Source organism: Melanerpes formicivorus, unplaced genomic scaffold (assembly GCF_026170545.1).
Source record: "Melanerpes formicivorus ecotype bairdi unplaced genomic scaffold, bMelFor1.0.p_v2 SCAF_23, whole genome shotgun sequence".
NCBI classification, from domain to species: Eukaryota; Metazoa; Chordata; class Aves; order Piciformes; family Picidae; genus Melanerpes; species Melanerpes formicivorus.
This window is the reverse complement of record NW_027142375.1, coordinates 1,229,167-1,248,179: the sequence shown is the minus strand read 5'-3', so window position 1 is coordinate 1,248,179 and position 19,013 is coordinate 1,229,167. Positions and strand designations below refer to the sequence as shown.

The window sequence follows — 19,013 nt, the reverse complement described above, 5'->3', positions numbered from 1 at the left end:
AACAGCTGTGTGAGTAAGGATTCCAAGCTGCTGTTGCCAAGACAATGATAATTGCAGTTTCAGCTGTTGTTGGCCTTACATCTTGGTGTAGGCAACATACACTGTGGCTGTTAGAAAAACACCCACTTCTTGTTTGGGTGAAGTGTAATTCTCTGTGACCTGCAGATCAGCATGCTAGTTCCTCCTTGCTTCTTGTAAATGTTGACTCTTCATTAGCCAAGGCATCATTTCTACAACAGATCAGCTGTGAGGCGGCCTGCAGCAGTGGCAGCACCACTGAAAACTGGAAAGGGATTGTATGGAGCTCTGAGTTTCCCAGCTGCAGCTCTGAGGTGAAGGCTGCTTTCACAAGCAGGTACTTGCATGCCTGTTGTTTGCTTTCCCATGCTGAGAACACAGGCTGAGGACTTTTCCTTCCAGCCATGTGTTTTCATTATGCTTTTGAAATGACAAGCAAGCTTCCTCCTTCTCTTAAACCAATTTTACCATCATCCTTCCCAGGATGCCTTTCCATCTTTCCATCCTAATGCTTCTGAATAAAGCAAGGGATGAAACTAAGCCATTTATAAGGAAGGGTTTTCTAATCAGAGGTCCCAGTCCTGGGGGCACAGTGGATGTCTGTGGACTAAAGAATGTAGCCTTAGTTGTCCCAAATAAGCTCCCCTTTACTGAAGAGCACATTGGGGTGACCTCTCCTTGCAGTGAAGTCTGTGGCATAAACAGCTTCTGGGACCCTTTTAGCAAGTCTGCTCCAGGTCTGACTTTGAGAGGATTTCCAGCACACATAGCTCAGTGCTATGAAGGACTTCCTGACCTCAGCCCCTCAGCCCCTTCCTAACCTCAGCCCCAAAGCTTCTCTCAGACTGTCCTAGGACAACATTGTTAGGCAAAAACCCAACACAATTAAATCTCTGTATATCTTGTTTTCTCTGCAGCCTGTCATGGATCCACAGCAGGGAAGGGATATGTTGAAAAGCCTTAACAATATTGAAATGAAGGGGGAAAGGCACATTACAGGGCTGCAGTCTCCCATAAACAGTCCCCACGAGTCTACCAGCTCCCTGTTTATTTTGGCCAGTCAGGCAAGTGCTGTGGATTGCTCACAGAGGCTGCAAGGAAAATTGCCTGTCAATAGTGTTCCTTCTGGCAAGTCAGAAGTCGCCTACAATGGGGGCAATCAGCCTCAATCAAGACATGTGAAGGTTTCCTTCACCTTGGAACTCTGGCTGGTCTCCATGTCTGCTGTAAATGAACGATTTCAATCTAAGGACAAATGCTGTGAGGATGCACCCATTTGCCACTTATTTTCCAAGTGTTTTCTCCTGTTTCCCAGAGATCTGGAGGAACAAGGCAGCCTCTTCACTAAATTGACTAAATAAAAGGAATCTGCTCTTGAAGCTCATGGACTTCAGAATCCAATTTCCTTTCTCTGTGCCTGTTAGCTTTATGGGCTTGTTTACTCAGGAGGAAATGACTTGGTTTATAATGTGTTTAACATCATGTTAGTTAATGTGCCATCATACAGAGTTGTTTCCTTGTGCAAGCATGAGTGCATCTCTCAGTGAAGGGGAGGGGGTCTGGATTCAAGCCTGCTCCTCTGTTGGCAGGATGGCCAGCAGAGCAGACTCCTTGGTTGCACAGCTGTCTTGTAGGTTTGAGATCTCTCCCTCTGGAAATACTAACTTGAAAGTTTCTTCTCATCACTTTCCCTCAATATCTTGGGACAGTTTTCCAAGCAGCTCACGTGTCCAAACTAGGCTCTGAACCATCCCAAAAGCAAATCTCAGAATCAGGCCCTTCAGAAAATAAAGCTACCAAATTATCCTTATTGCATCAGGTTTCAACGTTTCCAGGCTCCTGTTTAGTCACCTGCCTGTAGATGGGGTTATTAAAGACTGAATCACAGAATTGCTGAGGCTGGAAAAGACCTCTGAGATCATCAGGTCCAGCCTGTGACCTAACAGCACCACATCAGCTAACCCATTGCACCAAGTGCCACATCCAAGCTTTTCTTAAAGACCTGCAGTGATGGTGACCCCACCACCTCCCTGGGCAGCCCATCCCAGTGCCTGATCAGCCTTCCTGGGAGGAAGTGCTTCCTAATATCCAACTTAAACCTCCCCTGGCACAGCTTCAGGCCATGACCTCTTGTCCTGTGCCTAGTTGCCTGGGAGAAGAGCCTGACCCCCACCTGACTACAGCTTCCTTTGAGTTAGTTGTAGAGAGATGGCAGCCTGAGCAAATCAGACCTTGTTGTAGGTTGTTGGGTAAATTCTTTGCAGAGAGGGACAAGCTACAATGACTGATGTCTATCAGAAACCCCTGTCTTTGAGGAACAGCAAAGACATGTCTGCATATGAAATGATCCTGCAGGAATCATTCTCAGTTGCTGAAACTGCTTCTGACTACTGCAGAGATCTTTCCACTCATATTTAGAGAATCAAAGAATCAACCAGGTTGGGAAAGACCTCAGAGATCATCAAGTCCAACCTATTACCCAATACCTAACACCTCAGGACAACTAAACCATGGCTCCAAGTGCCACATCCAATCCTATTTTGAACACCTCCAGGGACAGGGACTCCACCACCTCCCTGGGCAGCACATTCCAATGGCCAATTACTCTTGCTGTGAGGAAATTTCTCCTCACCTCCAGCCTAAACTTACTCTGGCACAGCTTGAGACTGTGTCCTCTTGTTCTGGTGCTGCTTGCCTGGGAGAAGAGACCAACCCCCACCTGGCTACAACCTCCCTTCAGGTAGTTGTAGAGAGCAATAAGGTCTCCCCTGAGCCTCCTCCTCTCCAGGCTAAGCAACCCCAGCTCCCTCAGCCTCTCCTCACAGGGCTGTGCTCCAGACCCCTCCCCAGCCTTTCTCTGGACACCTTCCAACATCTCAACATCTTTCTTAAACTGAAGGGCCCAGAACTGGACACAGGACTCAAGGTGTGGCCTCAGCAGTGCTGAGCACAGGGTAAGATACTCCAGCAATACTTGGGGTAAGACTGTTCCATGACAGCATCAGTTCACCATCAGAAAGGGAAGGACATCAGTTGGAGCTCAGCTGATCTATCCATTGCACCTTTTGATTATCATTTCTGATGGAGAGCAGGAGTTTGGGAAGTTTGTTGTTTGGTTTTTGGGTGGGTTTTGGTTTGGGTTGGGTTGGGTTTGGGTTTTTTTGTAAGTGACCCACTGAACATCCAATAGATTTCAAAGCTAAAGCCTTCTGCACTTAGCACCCATTTATGGCAAGCCTTGCTTGTCTGTTTCAGCTGGTCTGCTTTAGCCATTTCTCTCCTGCCTAGCCCCTAGGTTGCCACAGAAACCAAAACATCAGTGCTCTTTGAAGAATGCTTTCTTCCCTGCTACACCTCTTGAGTCTTCCTGCTGCTGTGGGGCTTTTGTTATCTGTTGTGGTGAGTTGAAATTACCTCCCAAAATAAGATGTGCCAGAGCAGCTCAGTGAAGCAAATGGAGCTCTGTGTACAAGCAAAGCTACAGTCTGGAAATAGGAACTGCAATGATTGTGTGCAAACTGCACAACATTTGCATGGATGTGCAATTTCTAAGCAACACAAGAACCCCCCTGGACAGGACCAGGGGCTACTAATAGCTTCTCCCTCTCCCACCAGAGAAGGGAACAGTAAGAGGAGAAAAGCAGAGTAGCTGTTAGTACTTAGCCACAAGAACACAGCCAAGGTCAGCAAGCCAGCAGAAGCACCCAGCAAGTATCTGCCAGAGCAAAGAGCTGAGGAAGAGCAAGAGTTAGCCTACACAAGTACCCTCACGTTGGCTGTCAGCCCCATGGGATTAGTTAGACCTTCTCATTCTTTTCCTTTGCATTCAGTGGTAATTTATTTACATTCTACCACTTTCTACTCGACCTGGGGAAAATTTCCTGGGCATCAGCCTAAAACTGCCACAGAGAACTACCCCCAAAATCAATCACCAGCCCAGCTCAGTTTGGGATGGAAGCAAATGCAGCTCTATTTACAAGCAAACTGAACTGCAATGAATGTGTGCAAAGTATACAACAGGTGCAGGACAGATAGATATTTACAATTCATAAACACAGAAACTCCCCAGACAGATCCAGGGGCACTGCTCACCTCCTCCCCCACTCCCTCCCTCCTTCCCCTTACCTCACACAGTAGTCACAGCAGAGATGCCCTGGCAAGGCCCTGGGAGAGAGAGAGAGAGGCTGCAAGCAGAAGTGACGGAAGAAGAGAGCAAAAGCAGTTTCTGCCTCTGTGGTGTGTCCCCACTAGCAATCCAATGAATTCTGCAGACCTCACCAGCATTTGTCTTTTGCATCCAATGGTAATTCATTTTACTTTCAGCCTCTGCAGTCAGAGTCCAGGCTAAAGCTCCCCCTCCAAACTGTAACAACTGTGCACGCTGGGGCACCTCATCCTTTTCAATTAGATTCATGATTTGAGTGTCCAGTGCCTGCTGGTGCCACACCGCTGTGTGTCGTGTGTTCTGCCTGCCTGAGAGAGCATGGCGTGGTGAGCTGCAGCCTTTGTGGGTAAGGCACGATGTTGGAAGGTTAAGAAGTAGTTACATGTTGAACAATAAACTACAAGCCTAGGAAAGACAAAAAACCCAAACCCAACCCAAACCAAACCCCTCAAGGAATAGCAAATTAGGACAAACATGGAAATAATTTTACTTGCCAAGTTGCGACTACCTGAAAGGAGGTGGTAGCCAGGTGGGGGTTGGTCTCTTCTCCCAGGCAACCAGCAACAGGAGGACACAGCCTCAAGCTGTGCCAGGGGAGGTTTAGGCTGGAGGTGAGGAGAAAGTTCTTAAAAGCAAGAGTAATTTGCCATTGGAATGTGCTGCCCAGGGAGGTGGTGGAGTCACCACCCTTAGATGTGTTCCAAAAAGGCTTGGATGTGGCACTTGGAGCCATGGTTTAGTTGTCAGGAGGGGTTAGGTATTAGGTTATAGGTTGGACTTGATCTCTGAGGTCTTCTCCAACCTGGCTGATTCTGTGATTCTGTGGAGGTTGGAGGTCATAATAAAAGGTCCCAGGACATTTTTGCAGTGTTTTCTGTCCTTAGTTGCCTGTGTTTCCCTCTTTTGCTCAAATAGGGCTACACATCAAGCTTGATGCAATTTACAGCAGAGGCAAATCAAGCTGGTACATACTTGATCTTATTTAAACTGTGCATTTCATTTCTGCTGGTATAAGGGAGCTGGGGCTGCAGTTAGCAGCATTGCTTTAAAAGAGAAACAGAAATGATGTGGAACGAGGGGCAGTGGGTGAAAGCTGAGGCAGAGGAAGTTCCATGGGAACAGGAGAAAGGATTTTTTCTCTCTGAGGGTGACAGAAGAGTGGAGCAGGCTGCTCGGGGGGGTTGTGGAGTCTCCCTCTCTGGAGATACTCAAAACCCACCTGGATGTGTTCCTGTGTGATCTGCTCTAGGTGCTCCTGCTGTGGCAGGGGGGTTGGACTGGATGAGCTTTCAAGCTCCCTTCCAGTCCCTAACACCCTGTGATTCTGTGGTGTGGCAAAGGAGAGTCAAGCTCATAGATGAGTAATGGGAGGCAAACAATTGTTCTGGTGCTGAGCAGGGAGAACCTTCTGTGAAGGGTTTTATGCAATTATGTTCAGCTGAACACAGCAGAGAATGCTTAACAAAATTGCCATTTTTAAAATCTCATTGTGGACACTCAGCATGCTGTGATCACACAGTGTGTAATGGTGTTTGCACTGAATGAATTGCTGGGGATAATATAATACAAATAACTGCTTGTGCATTTAGAAGCAGCTCCCTTCACGATGGCTTCTGGCTCGGGCATGCTCTGCAGACAGGACTTGAGCGAAGGAAAGCAGCACAGTGCTCTCTGAATGGCAGTCTGCTAAAGTGCTGGGACACTTGGAATAATCTTTAGTGGTGTCACATAGAATCAGCTAAGTGACCCTTGCTCTGGTCTTAACTATTTGTTATTTTCACTGTGGCTGAACCTTATCAGTGATAAAGACAACACAGGTTCAGCAGCTCCGGTCACTCGTTTTTAATGGCTCCATTGGCAGGAGGGCAGAGGAAGTTAGACACAGGAATAAACCTGTTTGGCTCATGCAAACTTGCAGCTCAGGGACTTGGTGAACTCCAGGTTTGCTCCAAGAAAGTGGCAGGAAGCCCCAGAGTTAACCTGCATGTCATTTTGGGCGGTAAATGGACTCCTAGAAACACCTAGAGGAGACTCACAGTGCCAAACTGCCGGTGCCAGTAGCAAAGGAAGGGCAAGGGTAGAGGTCTGAGGGGTGGTGGATCAGGTGGACTTCCAGAATGGAGAGGAGAGAGAACTGGGAGGAGAGCAGAAGTTGAAGAGATGAGCAGTGCTGTGTCTGTCCCAAAGCCAGCCAGAGAGCAGTGGGAAAGCACAGCTGAGGACTGCTCGTGGGGCTGTGGTGCCAGCGCTTCTCAGTGGCACTGCTCTTGCATTCTGCTGAGCAGGGCTGACTCCCCTGCTGCTGTTAGCTTCAGCATAGCTTCTTCCCTGACTGAACTTACTGAGCAGCCACCCTGCCAGCACAGCCCTACTGCTGCCCTTGTGGCTGTCCCCAGGTCTGAGGGACAGCCCCCAGCAGCACTTCTGCTTAGGGCCAGTTTCTGTCCTGTCACCATGTTCAGGACAGAGCAGAGGCACGCACTGGGTTTATCTTAATGTGGCCTTGTAGGAGCTTCCCAGGAGGCACATCTCACTGCTTTGTCACATCCACCCTCTGTTCTCACCAGCTGTGCTCCTAAATCATTTGGGCCCTCTTCCAATGCTTCCATACGCACTTTGCCCTCTGGGCAGCTGGCCTCCCAGAAGCATTTACCAGGAGCAGCTAGAGGCAGCTAGTGCCCTTCTCTGGGCACCTTCAAGTGTCTCAATGTCCTTCTTCAACTGAGGAGCCCAGAACTGGACACAGGACTCAAGGTGTGGCCTTTCAAGTGACTGCCTGCTTAAAGCATGTTGAGAGAATAGAAAGTACTCAGTGCATTAAGCATATTGAAAGCAAAATGAATTCACTTAGAGCAGCTTGGAAAGGCTTTTGCTGCTAGCTGTAACTGATGTGTGTGCGTTTCACCTGCAAGCATGTGTCTGGGAAGCAGCAGCAGAACAAAAACATTCACGGAGTGGGAAAGGACAGTGAAATACAAAGGAGGCCATTTTACACATCTTGGCTCCTTTCTCCTGAGTTTCCTACACCCATACTGATGTCATTCTGGCAGAGGAAGAAGGCTGGCTCTGTGTCCACCCACTGCAGCTCTTCCGGTGAGCAAAGCCTCCCCAGCAGGTAAACCAGACGATACTCTGTGCAGTGTCTCATCAGCTATAGTGGAAATGACAGCAGAGAGCTGGCTCTTGACAAGCCATTGATAACATCTGCTCTCCGGGGCCTTTATGCTCAGCTGCACCTCCTCAGTCCTGTGTTACAAATTTCTGACTAGGAGATAACCCTGGGAAGGTGTGGAGTGCCAGCTCCAGAGTCACAGAGCGTGGCTTCTCACTGGGCTCCTCCTCTGCCTTAGCCTGCAGGCTCACTGGGCTTTCAGCACCAGGGCTCAAGCAGGGAGGCTCTTCTGGTGGCCTGACAGGGAACCTGTCCATCTCCTAACCACCACATCCTTATAGCTCAGCCACTTCCACCTGGAGCTGCTGCAGCCACCACTATTTCTGCCCTGAAGCTGCCTGATGTAGCAGTGGGTTAGTAGCAGGCAGTACGCATAAGCTCCGGCCCTGTGTCAGCAGAGTTCAAGCCAGAGTTACTCTGCCCTTCACTGAGGGGGTGCACATCTGAATCTGTCTTTCCAAAGAACTTCTGGCACTGTGTGGTGGGTTGAAATTACCCCCAAAATAAAAGTGCCAGACTAGCTCAGTTGGAAAGCAAATGAAGGAAAGCAAATGAAGGAAAGCAAATGAAGGAAAGCAAATGAAGCTGCATTTACAAGCAAACTAAAATCTAGAGCTGGAAATGCAGTGGATCTGTACAAAGTAGACACTGTTTACATATACTTACAATTCATAAACTACACAAGAACCCCCTGGACAAAACCAGGGGGCTGCCAATAGCTTCCCCCTCTCAACCCCTTTGTCCCTGCTTAACAAGGGAAAAGAGAAAAGCAGAGAGTAGCTTCTTAGTACTTAGCCACGACAAGAATGCAGCCAAGGTCAGCAACAGCCAAGCAACAGCAGCAAGGATCAGCCAGAGCAAAGAAGCTGAGAGAGGGACAAAGTTAGTTCACACAACTAACTTTATGTTAGTTATCAGACCAATGGGATTGAGGTCTCAGGGGAGACCTTATTGCTCTCTACAGCTTCCTGAAGGGAGGTTGTAGCCAGGTGGGGGTTGGTCTCTTCTCCCAGGTACCCAGCACCAGAACAAGAGGACACAGTCTCAAGCTGTGCCAGGGGAAGGTTAAGCTTGATCTTAGAAAGAAGTTTGTCACAGAAAGAGTAATTTGCCATTGGGATGTGCTGCCCAGGGAGGTGGTGGAGTCCCTGTCCCTGGAGGTGTTCCAGAGAGGCTTGGATGTGGCACTTGGAGCCATGGTTTGGTTGTCAGGAGGTGTTGGGTATTAGGTTATAGGTTGGACTCGATGACCTCTGAGGTCTTTTCCAACCTGGCTGGTTCTGTGATTTAGGCCTTATCATTATATTCCCTTTACATCCAATGGTAATTTATTTGCATTCCACCACTTTCTACTCAAGACCTGTGGAAGATCATCAGCCTAAAGCTACCACACACTGGGACGTTTGGTTTGCTTTCTTAGAGATCTGTGGTCTGGTTGCCAGTGCCATTAATAGAGCTTGAATGTAAATCAAACCAAATGTGAAGTATTTGAGCTTCAGTGTGCTGGGCAGATATCCATCTAGAGAGCAGGGCAATTAAATCCTCTTGCATCACAAACCTTATAGAATAAGTCCCTGGCTGAGGTCTTGTGCATGTGGGGCTTTTCTCTGGCGAGGAGCGATGAGTCAGCGCTCTGGCTGCCAGCAGTGTGGGTAAATAAAAAGCTGAACAATTAGGAGAGAAGGAAAACAAAGATAATACCCTTGTCAAACTTTTTGTATTATTAATATGCAAGTGAAAACACAACAACCTGTTGTGCTGGTGCAGGCTGTTGCCCTTGGTGCCAGCTGTGGGCTGTGCACATGGTTTCCTGTCAGCTGAAGAGCCTTGCTGCCAGCAAGCGCTCTCACAGGCAGCCTGGGGAACAGCAGCCTCTGCCCACACTTCACAGCATCCAACCTATTCTTCACGTTAATAACAGCACTTAATAGAGCTTCATCTCTCCTCTGCAAAGAAAACCTGCAATTAATGTTAATCAGCGTCCTCAGACTGTGATCAGGCTTGGGTCGTAGCTGGACATGCTGAAACAGATGGAGCAGTTTCCAACTATTCCCATGAATGCCTGCTCCTGTCAGGTATCAATGCAATCCAGTATGTGAGCAAAACAAATGCAAACCTTATCTGTTATGAAAATGCTGCTGTCAGAGAGAGTTCTGAGGCAAAGGAGAGCCTCACTCACACACTGAAAGGCTCAACCATCTCCTCCTGGCTAAATAGAATCATAGAATGGTCTGGAAGAGACCTCCAAAGCTCCTCCAGTCCAACCTCCCCACAGTCAGCAGGGACATCCCCAGCTAGATCAGGCTGCCCAGGGCCTCTTGAGCCTCACCTTGAACATCTCCAGGGAAGGAGCCTCAACCACCTCCCTGGGCAACCTGTTCTACTGTTCCACCACCCTCATAGTGAAGAATTTGTTCCTAACATCCAATCTGAATCTGCTCTGCTCTAGTTTGAAGCCATTGCCCTCATCCTGTCCCTGCAGGCCTTTGCAAACAGTCTCTCTGCAGCCTTCCTGTAGCCCCCTTCAGGTACCAGCAGGATGCTATTAGGTCTCCCCAGAGCCTCCTCTTCCCCAGGCTGAACACCCCCAGCTCCCTCAGCCTGTCCTCATAGCAGAGCTGCTCCAACCCCCTGATCATTCTTGTGGCCCTCCTCTGGACCCTCTCCATCAGGTCCATGTCCTTCCTGTTTTGAGGGCTCCAGACCTGGACTCTGTACTCCAGGTGAGGTCTCCCCAGAGCAGAGCAAAGTGGCAGAATCACCTCTCTGGACCTGCTGGCAGTGCTGCTTTGGATGCAGCCCAGGCTGTGATTTGCCTTCTGTGCTGCAAGCTCACCCTGCCTGCTCATGTCCAGCTTCTCATCCATCAGCACCCCCAAGTCCTTTCCCTCAGGGCTGCTTTCTCCCCCAGTCTGTATTGATGGTTCTGTCCCAGGTGCAGAACCTGCACTTGCTCTTCTTGAACCTCACAAGGTTCACCTGGGCACCACCTCTGCAGCCTGTCCAGATCCCTCTGGATGCCATCCTGTCCCTCTGGTGTATGGACAGCACCATTCAGCTTGGTGCCGTCTGCACACTGCTGCTGGTGCACTCACTCCATCTGCCTGTAGCACTGATACAAATACTCATCACAGGTCCCAGTACAGACCTGTGAGCAGCACCACTGTCACTGCTCTCCAGCTGGACTTCAAGCCATTGAGCACCACCCTCTGGATGTGACCACCCAGCCAATTCCTTATCCACTGAACAGCCCACCCAGCCAATCCACATCGCTCCAGCTTGGCCAGCAGGGTGTTGTGGGGACTGTGTCAAAGGCCATGCAGAAGTCTGTAAAAGACAGGGCTCATGTTTGCTGCTCTGAGACTTGCATTTATATCACTGCCTTTGTAACCTGGTGGTATCCACTGAGCCATTGTTTCTTCAGCTATTGGAACACGTTTCTGAGGAAAAGAGGAGATACTTCTTTCACATACTAGGTGCTCTTCCCCACGTGGGCTTTAGACTAGCCCTGCTTCTTGCCTTTTTTATTTCAACTAACTAATTGCCTTTTTTTTAAGGGTTTTATGTGAACATTGTTTATGATAGCACTGATACAGGCCCACGTTTGTTTGAGCTTATGAAGAGTTCAATTAGCCTCTTAATGCCTGGTTCAGAGGCAATTAAGCCTTCCCTGTTGACTCAGGATTGGCCTTCCTAAAGGCAGTGGTGATGGTTTTAATTATTCACTCTCTGGTTCGTTCCTTAGAGCAGTCTCAGCTGTGCTTCAGTGTTCAAAGTTTAATGCAAACTGAGAACTGGGTAAAGAACTGGTTTGGCAGCTAGCAACCTGCTGTATGCTATAGACACTGGGAAATATGTATGGCAACACTTCTGCTCTTGTGACTCTCAAAAAGCCAGGTGGTGGAACTCTGGAACAGGTTGTCCAGGGAGGTGGTTGAGGCTCCTGCCCTGGAGATAGTCAGGTGAGACTCAAGGAGGCCCTGGGCAGCCTGATCTAGCTGGGGATGTCCCTGCTGACTGTGGGGAGGTCAGGCTGGGTGACCTTTGGAGGTCCCATCCAGCCTGCACCATTCTGTGATTCTCTGTTTCTATGATTTTGTCTTTAAAACAATTGCTAATGTTGCACTATGGCTGATAGAAAAGGAACATCCCATAATGCTTTGGTGTCTGTAGCCCATTTTTGTTAGTTGAGCACACAGTTTAGGAAGCCAAGGAGCAATAGCAGCACTTACAGCAAATGGATGTTGGTGCTGTGACTCATGAAGTACACTGTGCAAGCGCTGAGCCACGCAGCTGCACGCAGGGAATCCTCCTGTGCAGCACTGGAGTCCTGCAGTCAGGAGTTTTAATGAAGGGAGCCTAAGGAGCTTCAGGTGAAGGAGGGTTTGATTAACTTCCAGTGAACCAAATGAATAGTTGAGGGGGGAACATGACGTGATGCCATACAACAGTTGTGTGCCCTGGGTACCTTACGAGGCATGGAGCATAGCCAAGAGCTTTCAGTTCTCCTACACAGAGAGTTATTTCACTAAGCCCTGCATGCTGGGCAAACCTCTCTTGCAAACATAAGAAGAATTGTTCTGCTAGGAATGCCTTAAGACAATACCATGGCACATCTACCAACACCTCTCTGGTGGGTTGCAGTTACCCCCAGCTGACTTTTGAGAAAGCTACCCCCAAAATAAATCTCCAGACCAGCTCAGCTGGGGGTGGGAGCAAATGAAGCTCTGTTTACCAGCAAACTGCACTCTGGAAACATGAAATGCAATGAGTGTGTACAAAACACACACCAGATGTACAGCATAGAGATAGTTACCATTTATAAACAACACAGGAACTCCTCAGACCCCCCCTGGAGGGATCCAGGGGCACTCTTCACCTCCTCCCCAACTCCCTCCCTCCTTCCCATTACCTCACACAGGAGGCACAACAGGGATCCCCTGGCAAGGCCACAGGAGAATAACAGAGGAAGAAAAGGAGAGCAAGAAGTGTTTCTGCCACTACTCTCTGTCCCCCTTAGCAAGCCAGTGAATTCTACAGACCTTGGCATCAATTTCCTCTTACATCCAGCAGCAGTTTGTTTTCAGTCTTTGCAGTCAGGGACCAGGCTAAAGTTCCCCCTTCAAAGTGTAACAAATTCTTTCCCCTGCAAAATCTTAATCAGCTGTTTAGAAGTCACCATCAACTGATCCTAACTGACATTCAGATCCTCTATCAGTGACTTGTGTCAGCAGGCTGGAAAGAAAAAGAAGTGTGAAAAGCCTTCATATTCCTTAAGAGGCCACCCCAAGTGAAGTATGTGTCTCATGGACAAAGATGGTGCTGGTTGAAAGGAGGCTGTGGTGGCTTTTGGAAGAGCCACTCCAGGAACTTGTAGTAGTTTCCCATTTGCTTCTGTTCAGGAGATGACCACGTGGGTGAGAGCTTTCTCTTGCTTCACACATTTTGTACACCTGAAGTATTGTTTCAGGGTTGTGCTTTTAAACAAGGGCTCTGTATCCACATAGTCCAACAATTTAAGCCAGTTCCTGCTTATAACATTGTTAAGAGAGGGTAGCAATTGAAGAGTAGGGCAGCCTCCTGTACTAGTGACTGGAGACATTTGGGAAGTGCAGCTGCAAGGCTGTTTGTACCCTGCTTAATCTCCCATACAGCCTGTGCTGTATGATCATGTGCACAGTTGCACTGCTTCTGACTGATGGGGTAGGTGGATGAGGAGGTAGCTGAAAATAGGATGGCTTGTGAGGCAAGAGAGTGTCAAGACATCTCTGTATTCCTGCCTGGCAAACACTTCACATCTGCCCACTAAAGTAGCTGAGATAAGGCAGCTGGGAATGCTTCTGTGCTTATTTGAACAATTTATCATGTGAGTGCAATACTTCTTTCTGGCTGAGTGTGTCATTCCACTAACAGAGCTGAGGACACCTGTTACAGCTCTTGTCCCAGGCTAACTGACTGGGTGTGCTAAACCATTTCAACTTGTAGCGTTACTGCAGAGCCAGCAGCCAGCAGTGCTACTAGGGAAGTATAAGTGGTGCAGTCAATTCTTCCTTGTACGTGCTTATGACATTACAATCTTGTTTTCTATTCTAGTGCTGGACCCAAAGGAGACAACATTTATGAATGGAGGTCAACTATACTGGGGCCTCCAGGGTCTGTATATGAAGGTGGAGTTTTCTTCCTTGACATTACCTTTTCACCGGACTACCCCTTTAAACCACCTAAGGTTAGTAGGAGAATATTAACATTCTTGATAGGAATCCTCTCCTTGTAGTGTTTTATGATCTGTGTGTTGGTATGTTGGTGTAGGATGAAATAGAACACTTCAGAGGCAATGATGAATATTTAAACTACTTTTATGAGGGGAAAAAACAATAACTGCCTAAAACTTGGCTGTGTGCTGTCAGCATGGCTGGGTGGGTGTGGATGTATTGAGCAAATGCTTGCTTCACTTGGATTTGTTTCTAACATGAGTGCATTTATAGTCAAGTTCAACCCTTTATAAGCATCTGAAGATCACAGAACCGCAGAATGTGAGGGGCTGGAAGGGACCTCAAAAGCTCATCCAGTCCAACCCCCTGCCAGAGCAGGAGCACCTAGAGCAGACCACACAGGAACACATCCAGGTGGGGTTTGAATATCTCCAGAGAGGGAGACTCCACAACCCCCCTGGGCAGCCTGCTCCAGGGCTCTGTAACCCTCACAGGGAAAAAAAATTCCTCCTGTTCCCATGGAACTTCCTCTGCCTCAGCTTCCCCCACTGCCCCTTGTGCTGGCATTGGGCATCACCCAGCAGAGCCTGGCTCCAGCCTCTGGGCACTCAGCCTGCACAGCTTTATCAACATGAATGAGGTCACCCTCAGGCTCCTCCTCTCCAAGCTACAGAGCCCTCAGCTCCCTCAGGCTCTCCTTGTAAGGAAGATGTTCCACCCCCTTCATCATTTTTGTGGCTCTGTGCTGGACTCTTTCAAGCAGTTCCCTGAGCTCCTTCCTGAACTGAGGGGCCCAGAACTGGACACAATACTCCAGATGCAGCCTCAGCAGGGCAGAGTAGAGGAGGAGGAGAACCTCTCTCAATACTTGAGCTGTATCATTCACCAGGTCTGTGGCAGTCTGACAAAACCATGGACCCTTTGCACTGCCCCACACAGGTTCCTCCTGCAGGTGCAGGTGCACTGTTGTTCATGAAGTTGTAAGTGATTGCTTTTACACCAGTTTTCTGGACTGTGGAAATGCAACAGCAAAGGCAAGAGACTGAAGTGGGAGACAGGTTTGCAGAATTCTTATGGATTCACTTCCAAATGCTGTCAGTCATGACACTAGTGACAAATGTGGAGCTGTACCCATCCAATGAAGGTGGCAGATCATTACTGTGGTCAAGCCAGCTCAGAATGTCGAACAGGAAACATCAGGAACAACAGAAATGGGGTGAAATGTGGTCGAGAGGAATGTCATCAATAACCACTAGTCACAATTCCTGTGTCCAGCTGGGCATCACTGCAGAGCACCCATCCAATGCATCCATGAAACCAGCAAATACACTCCTGAGCTGCATCCTCTGGCACTGCCTGTAGCAATAGGGCATTACCCATGCCATACACAGGACACTTGTCAGACCTTGTCTGGAAGGCTGAGTGCAACTCCTAACACACATGTTCACTAACAGGAGCAGAAATGGGAAGTTTCTCCCTGCAGGGCTGTTCATGGAATCAGGTAAACTGATGGGCCTGTCTTTGGTGAAACTAAGTCTAAAAAGAGGATCTGGAAGGAGTGGCTGTGCAAGGAAAAATATTTGCCTTTGTTTTGACACCTTTATAAAAGGACTGGTTTGCCATGTGGGTCTGTAAGGAAAAGATGCCAGAGTAAAGGAGAGAGTGGCTGGTTTGCCATGTGGGTCTGTAAGGAAAAGATACCAGAGTAAAGGAGAGAGTGGCTGGTTCCTATTGGATTGAGTACATTATTGGGAGAGGAGTTTTGATTAACAGAATTCTAATGCCAAAGCAGTGATGTTTACAACAGCGACCACTGATCAGAGAGAGGTGAATTCAAAGTACTTGCCATTCTGTAAATGCCTTGGTTTAAAGAGCAGGCAGAAATGCTTTTACTCCCAAAGGAGGGGAAATAAAGAGGCTCTCATTGAACTGGAGAGCAATACAGAAACTGCATTCAAAAATGCAGAGGAAAATGCAGAGCACAGGAATCCTTAACCCCTGAAACATACACAGGATACATGAACATCCCCAAAAACCTTCCCCCAACAAGACCAAACCACAAACCCCAGGTGCTCCTTTTCTCCCCCACCTGGGGTTTAACATGCACCCCAGGGCTTGCTCTTTTCCCCCATTGCTAGGCTGGATTCAGGGTGGCCAGGCCTGAAGCTGCCTCCCCTTGGTCCCTGGCAATAAACCTAAACACACCAAGATTGCACAGTAAAAATGAGTTTGGCCTTGAAGCCACAGATAAGACTGGAACCATCCTCCCCCCACACCAGATGGCTCACTGCACCCAGGGAGGAGAAAGGGCAGAAAGACAACAGCTTTGCAGCCAGAGGTGTAGAGATGCAGGATTCATGGGGGGCAGCACAAATAGTGCATGTTCTGGTCCAGCTCCTGGACACTCTGCCTTGGAACAGGTTTCTCTGACTGCCTTTGTCGTGGTGCCAATTGCCATTGTCAGGAATGTAAGTGTATAAATCACATGAAAATGTACTGCTGGATGATAAGGGAGGAGAGGATTGGTGATTCCATCCTGCATCACTCAAAGGCCAGCACTTTTGATGAAGGCAGTTGTTATCTGTGAGTAGATAATGAGTAGCTGTGCGCGATGGGCTGGTGTCAGACACACCTACGCTGTCACCAGCCTCTTACTTCAGCCACTGTTACAAACAACCTCTATTTTCACTCCTGTTGTAGGATCTCTCAGGCTGCTGCTGTATTCATTACATCTGTTCTCAGGGCCCTGTGAGGCTCATTGCAGAGGTAAAAATCAGTTTGGGAAATCCCTTGACTAAATCAGTGTGGGAAGATGAGTGCTTGTCAGAAGGTAAATGCTGCCAATCAGTGTTGTTGGGAAATGCTGGTTAAATAAGTTCACAGGCTTAATTCTGAGCTATCCTGATTGCAGCAAAGCATTTGACACTGCCTCCCACAGCATCCTTGCAGCTAAACTCAGGCAGCATGGTCTAGATGATCAGGGAGTGAGGTGGATGGGAACTGCTCGAAGGAAAGAAGTCAGAGACTTGTGGTCAGTGGAAGTCTCGTTGGAGGCCTGTGTCTAGTGGAGTCCCTCAGGGGTCAGTCCTGGGCCCAGTTCTATTCAATATATTCATCAATGACCTGGATGGGGGCACAGAGAGCACTGTCAGCAAGTTTGCTGAGGACACCAAGCTGGGAGGAGTGGCTGACACAGGAGGGTTGTGCTGCCTTTCAGCCAGACTTAGACAGGCTGAGAGCTGGGCAGGGGGAAATGGAATGGAATTCAGCAAGGGCAAGGGGAGAGTCTTGCACCTGGGAAAGAACAACCCCATGGAGCAGGGTAGGTTGGGGCCTGAGCTGTTGGAGAGCAGTGAAGGGGAAAAGGACCTGGGGGTCCTGGTGGATGGGAGGCTGAGCATGAGCCAGCAATGTGCTCTGGTGGCCAAGAAGGCCAATGGCAGCCTGGGGTATGGGGGCTGTGGTCAGTAGGTGGAGAGAGGTTCTCCTCCCCCTCTACTCTGCCCTGGGGAGGCTGCATCTGGAACATGGTGTCCAGTTCTGGGGCCCTCAGTTCAAGAAGGAGCTCAGGGAACTGCTTGAAAGAGTCCAGCACAGAGCCACAAAATGATGAAGGGAGTGGAACCTGAGGGAGCTGAGGGCTCTGTAGCTTGGAGAGGAGGAGCCTGAGGGTGACCTCATTCATGGTGATAAAGCTGTGCAGGCTGAGTGCCCAGAGGCTGGAGCCAGGCTCTGCTGGGGGATGCCCAATGACAGCACAAGGGGCAGTGGTGGAAGCTGAGGCAGAGAAAATTCCATGGGAACAGGAGGAAGAATTTTTTCCCTGTGAGGGTGACAGAGCCCTGGAGCAGGCTGCCCAGGGGGGCTGTGGAGTCTCCCTCTCTGGAGATATTCAAAGTCCACCTCAAGTGTTGTGTCCAGTTTTGGGCAGCTCAATCCAAGAGAGATGTGGAGGTGCTGGAGCCAGGGCAGAGGAGGGCAAGGAAGCTGTGAAGGGCCTGGAGAATAAATGTGATGAAGAACAACTGAAGGAGCTGGGGCTGGTTAGTGTGAAAAAGAAGAGGCCGAGGGGAGACCTCATGGCTCTCCATAGCTACCTGAAAGGAGGTTGTGGGGAGATTGGTGCTGGTCTCTTCTCACAGGCAATTAGTGACAGAACAAGAGGGATGTGTTCAAAGGTGGTTTGGAAGTGGTGCATGGAGATCTGGTTTAGGGGTGAACCTTGTAGAGTCGGGTTGTGGGTTGGCCTTGGTGATCCTGAGAGTCATTTCCAGCCTGAGTGTTTCTGTGGTTCTGTGGTGTGTAGACACATGCACACATATATATGTGCACATGGGTAAGGATTTCACAGCCTCATCTGACAGAAGAGAAATGTAGCTCAGTTTCTGTCCTCAGTGCTCCTGAGAAATCAGTGAATTTCTTGTGCAAATTGTTGATCTGAGGTTCTCTGAAGTTTTCCCCCTCATGACAAATGAACTCTTTCTGTACATGATAGTCACTGAAGGAAGAGCAGCAGTTTCACCATCCTGCATCCTGTCCCTGGGGAGCAGCAGCCCTGCCCCTGGGGCAGCCAGAGCAGGCTCTTTCACACACGTGTTTACAGAGCAGTGAATGCTCTGAAAAGAGCTCTGCCCCCAGGAGTTGTCACTGCAGCAGTGGCTGCGTTTTCATCAAGAATAATCTTTATTAATACCTTCTCCTCTGCTGTTTGACTGCATTCAGTCTATTACAGTGTCAGTTCAGTTCAGCTGTGGCTGATGCAGTATGGATGTATCTCCCATTATCCTACTCCTCTGCTAGCTTTGGTTTCCAATTTGAGTGATTTATAAAATCTCTTAATCCCCACTCTACAATTAATCTTGATAGGGGCCTTAATCTCAGCTGACTGAAAGGTTCACAGGCTGGAAAGCTGCAGGATGCTAAATCACTTCTGAAGCAAAAAGTAAAGTACCAGAAAACTCCATCCCCTCCTTGTCAATCTCAGAGGTCTGTTGGCTGACTGAAGTTTTTCCCTCAGTATGTGAAAGCTTAGCTGTTTGGACTCCTGTGCTTGGCTGCAAGGAGAGTCTTTCTGCTTTGTAGCTGTGATGCACAGTGTCTGTAGAATCTGCTGTCAATGGCACTGCTAAGCATCTCTTCTGTGCCCTATAATGCTAATCTGTGGGCACTAAATATCCTTCTCCTGTGGTACAAAACTTCTGCCTGTGTCCTAAGTTCAGCCTCATGCACAGGGGGCAGTCCTTTCTGCTCTTGGCCTCTACTCTACTTTTTCAGCCTTACTTTACATGGTGTTTGGCTTTCAAGGACACTTTTATCTGTAGTGTAATAGAAAAAGAAGAGTAGAGGAGAAAAGAAATAAGCATTGCTTGATAGGTCTAACCTAAGCTGTTAAAATGAACCTTACAAGGCAAACCCACACTGTAACCTGCATAGGTCACTATAAAGA

General features: G+C 48.6%; 1 protein-coding gene across 5 annotated transcripts in view; it reads left to right on the top strand.

Moving 5' to 3' along the window:
- Positions 1 to 19,013, top strand: part of LOC137448118 (ubiquitin-conjugating enzyme E2 E2) — a 203,674-nt gene that overhangs the window by 153,709 nt on the left and 30,952 nt on the right. For all 5 annotated transcript variants that reach the window (XM_068152309.1, XM_068152310.1, XM_068152306.1 and 2 more), the window contains exon 4: positions 13,449 to 13,581. In XM_068152309.1, the coding sequence (XP_068008410.1) occupies positions 13,449 to 13,581 (133 nt within the window). The remainder of the gene's footprint in view (positions 1 to 13,448; positions 13,582 to 19,013) is intronic.